The sequence below is a fragment of the Pinus tabuliformis genome, chromosome 7 (assembly GCF_031772625.1).
Source record: "Pinus tabuliformis cultivar Carrire ecotype Pingquan chromosome 7, CPIR1, whole genome shotgun sequence".
NCBI classification, from domain to species: Eukaryota; Viridiplantae; Streptophyta; class Pinopsida; order Pinales; family Pinaceae; genus Pinus; species Pinus tabuliformis.
Window position 1 is genome coordinate 744,302,786 of NC_142293.1, and position 2,670 is coordinate 744,305,455.

At 41.5% G+C, this 2,670-nt stretch overlaps 1 protein-coding gene across 1 annotated transcript; it reads left to right on the forward strand.

Annotated features, from left to right (window-relative positions):
* The first annotated feature begins 1,745 nt into the window (after positions 1-1,745).
* On the forward strand, positions 1,746-2,393 carry LOC149249682 (uncharacterized). The gene has a single exon (XM_089453439.1). The coding sequence runs from the start codon at positions 1,746-1,748 to the stop codon at positions 2,391-2,393; it is 648 nt and encodes a 215-aa protein (XP_089309565.1).
* The last annotated feature ends 277 nt before the right edge of the window (positions 2,394-2,670 follow it).

Below are 2,670 nucleotides of genomic sequence, written 5' to 3' on the forward strand. Positions count from 1 at the left end.
TCTTGTTGGGATTCAACTAAGTGTAAGAATCCTATAAATGTCTAGTTTGAAGACAAACACGACATCGAAACACAATGCTCTCATAATCCAAAGGTTGGGTCTAACGATAATCTCTGAATTTTAAATTTATTTGATCTCACAACTTTGTACCAATATCATTTCCACACAAATTCTACCATAAGTGTACAAGTCAAGTTATCCTCTAGAAGGATCTTTGGCAAGAAAATGACCCAAGTTGTTGCCAATACCCTGAAAAAATGAAAAAGTGCCATGGGTGGGCAGGTAGATTGTGAAATTAAACCCATGTTAGGAGCTTCATAATATCTATTGTAGAGAGGTTGAAATCCATAAACTACGGCGTTATAAATATCGACTTTACCCCAGAACGAAAGCCCACCAATTATGGCCTTCTGGTAGTCTTCCCATCAAGTGAAAAGCATTGTAAAAAAAATTAAGCAAAGACGGATTTCCACTTCTTTGTCCAAGATGAATGCATCCACTTATAAAGATCATGTGAACACGGCCATAAGCCATTGAAGTGACACATGAGACCTGAATGACCTGAATCAACATAGACCTGAAAGAAGTCCTCTAAGTCTAAGTGTGAAATTTCCACAGAAGGTACATCCTCCACTTTGGCCACCTGGAATGCCGTAGGTAAAGAGATGAGGTCTATCGTGAGGGCATCCTTGAAGGACATGGCTTTGGTGCCAAAAATGCTCCCCACCCCTGGCTCCACTATTCAGCCCAGCAACAAAAGAGAGATAGAGGCATGCTTCCTAATTTCATAATCTTTAAAATTGAGATCCATCTTAAGTTGCCTTCCACTAAAGAGGAGCCTCAACACATCCACCAAAATTCCTGTCAATTCTTATATTTCTGTTGCAAGGATGAGTACAACATCATCCTCATTGACCATGATGCAGAGCGAGTCTCCGGACAGAGGTATGACAAATATCCTCATTGACCATGATGCAGAGGGAGTCTCCAGACAGAGGTATGACAAATATTGAGAATTTTTGGGTATCAATTCCTTCCTCATTTGGTTGGTTCCTTTTGTCAAACACATTGCATATTTTATCTTTTGTGCCACACTCCTAGTATGCTTCTCGCTCAGACTTTTCGACAAACATTTTACAGGAAGCCGACTTTTCAATGGCCATTCTAGGCCATAGCCTGGCTCCCGTTAAAACACCACCACAGAGGCTCTTGACCACCAACATCAGCTCTGATTGAGAAATCAAGATCCCGGCGATCGCCTGTCAAACTCCTTCGCGTGCTGAAACTTGTACCTCTCCGCCGCCGCTGCCATCGCGTATTCACCTCTCCATGCCGCAGAGTTATCCATGTGTTAAAGCATGAAATAAATCAACAACTTCTGTAACAATAGTTTGGTTTATTTTATTTTATTGTTCTATAGCTGGAACCATAATGCAAGATCAGCGTATGCTCATGTCCATCCACATGCACAGTGTAGTTAAACTGTTAGACTATTTATGGAGTCATGACATGGGATAACGTGTGGTATGCCCATTATAGTGTTTCCTTCCACTAATGTTTGCGGCATCAGGAAACTTACCAGATTTGTGATATGGTGAACCCACCCTCACATGCTCGTCCAATGAATGGTAGGTTGCAGCTGTAGAAAAAACCCTATTTGAGGGAGAGAAATGGATCTGAACAAAATGGATCCATTCCTCCGCGCTTTGGGCAGGCAAGAGTATTGAGTGGGATCGCGAATCAGAATGACAAATTTCTCCATTTCTGAAGTATGGAGACGAATTTTGTTTTTGACAGTCCTGATAATCCTCACAGTCTGGGCAAACTACGAAACTGCTGGGAGAACAGTGGAATACGTAGTATTGGTGAAGACATTGAGAGTGGAGAGATTACCGGGGGATAAGGCTCTCACTCTTCTCATGGAGGCCACCCATTTTATACGCAATCTCCTGTACTCAAATCCACCCTATCCAAGAAAAGATATTCACACGGTGGTGATATCCATCGATAACAATTACACAGAGAGTGTGATGACTGAAGGTAACGCAATTCATATAAATAGCGAATATATTCCAGATTTGGCAGAAGACGATATTAGAGGCCTGCTACACAGAGAAACGGGTCGTTTATGGCTCTGGGACGGACGCAGAAAGGCTCCTCTTGGTCTACTTGAATGTATGTCTGCAGGCGTCAATGTCCCAAATCTATCGGTATTGATGAAGATGCTCGAATATACTGAACGAGTTTGGGATACAGGAGGACTGGTAATAGCCATGTATTTACAGTTTTCTGAAGATATCAAGAGTGGGTTTGTAACAGATGTCAATGCCCGAATGGAGGAGAAGTGGAAGGAGGATTTACTAGAAGAGTTGCCAGGGGAAGAGTCCCAATAGTCTGGTCAGAATTCAAGGATATTATTAAAAAATAAAATAATGTTGAATATGGGCACTGCCCATCCAGGTACTGAAACAATGTCTGTTTCAGTTAGCGAATTCACTCTATTTTCTGAAGTGCGGTAGCTTGTTCTTCCTGACTTCATGTTGTAATGCGGTTCCTAGTTTTCTCCCAAGTATTTTGAAAAAAGCCTTTGTTGCATATTTTGTATTTAAATATTATATGTTACGCGTTTGAGCCCTTCAATAGATTCGTGTACTCAACCGGTAAAGATGA

Coding starts and splice junctions, on each gene's coding strand:
- LOC149249682 (XM_089453439.1), top strand. CDS start 1,746: ATGACAAATTTCTCCATTTCTGAAGTATGGAGACGAATTTTGTTTTTG.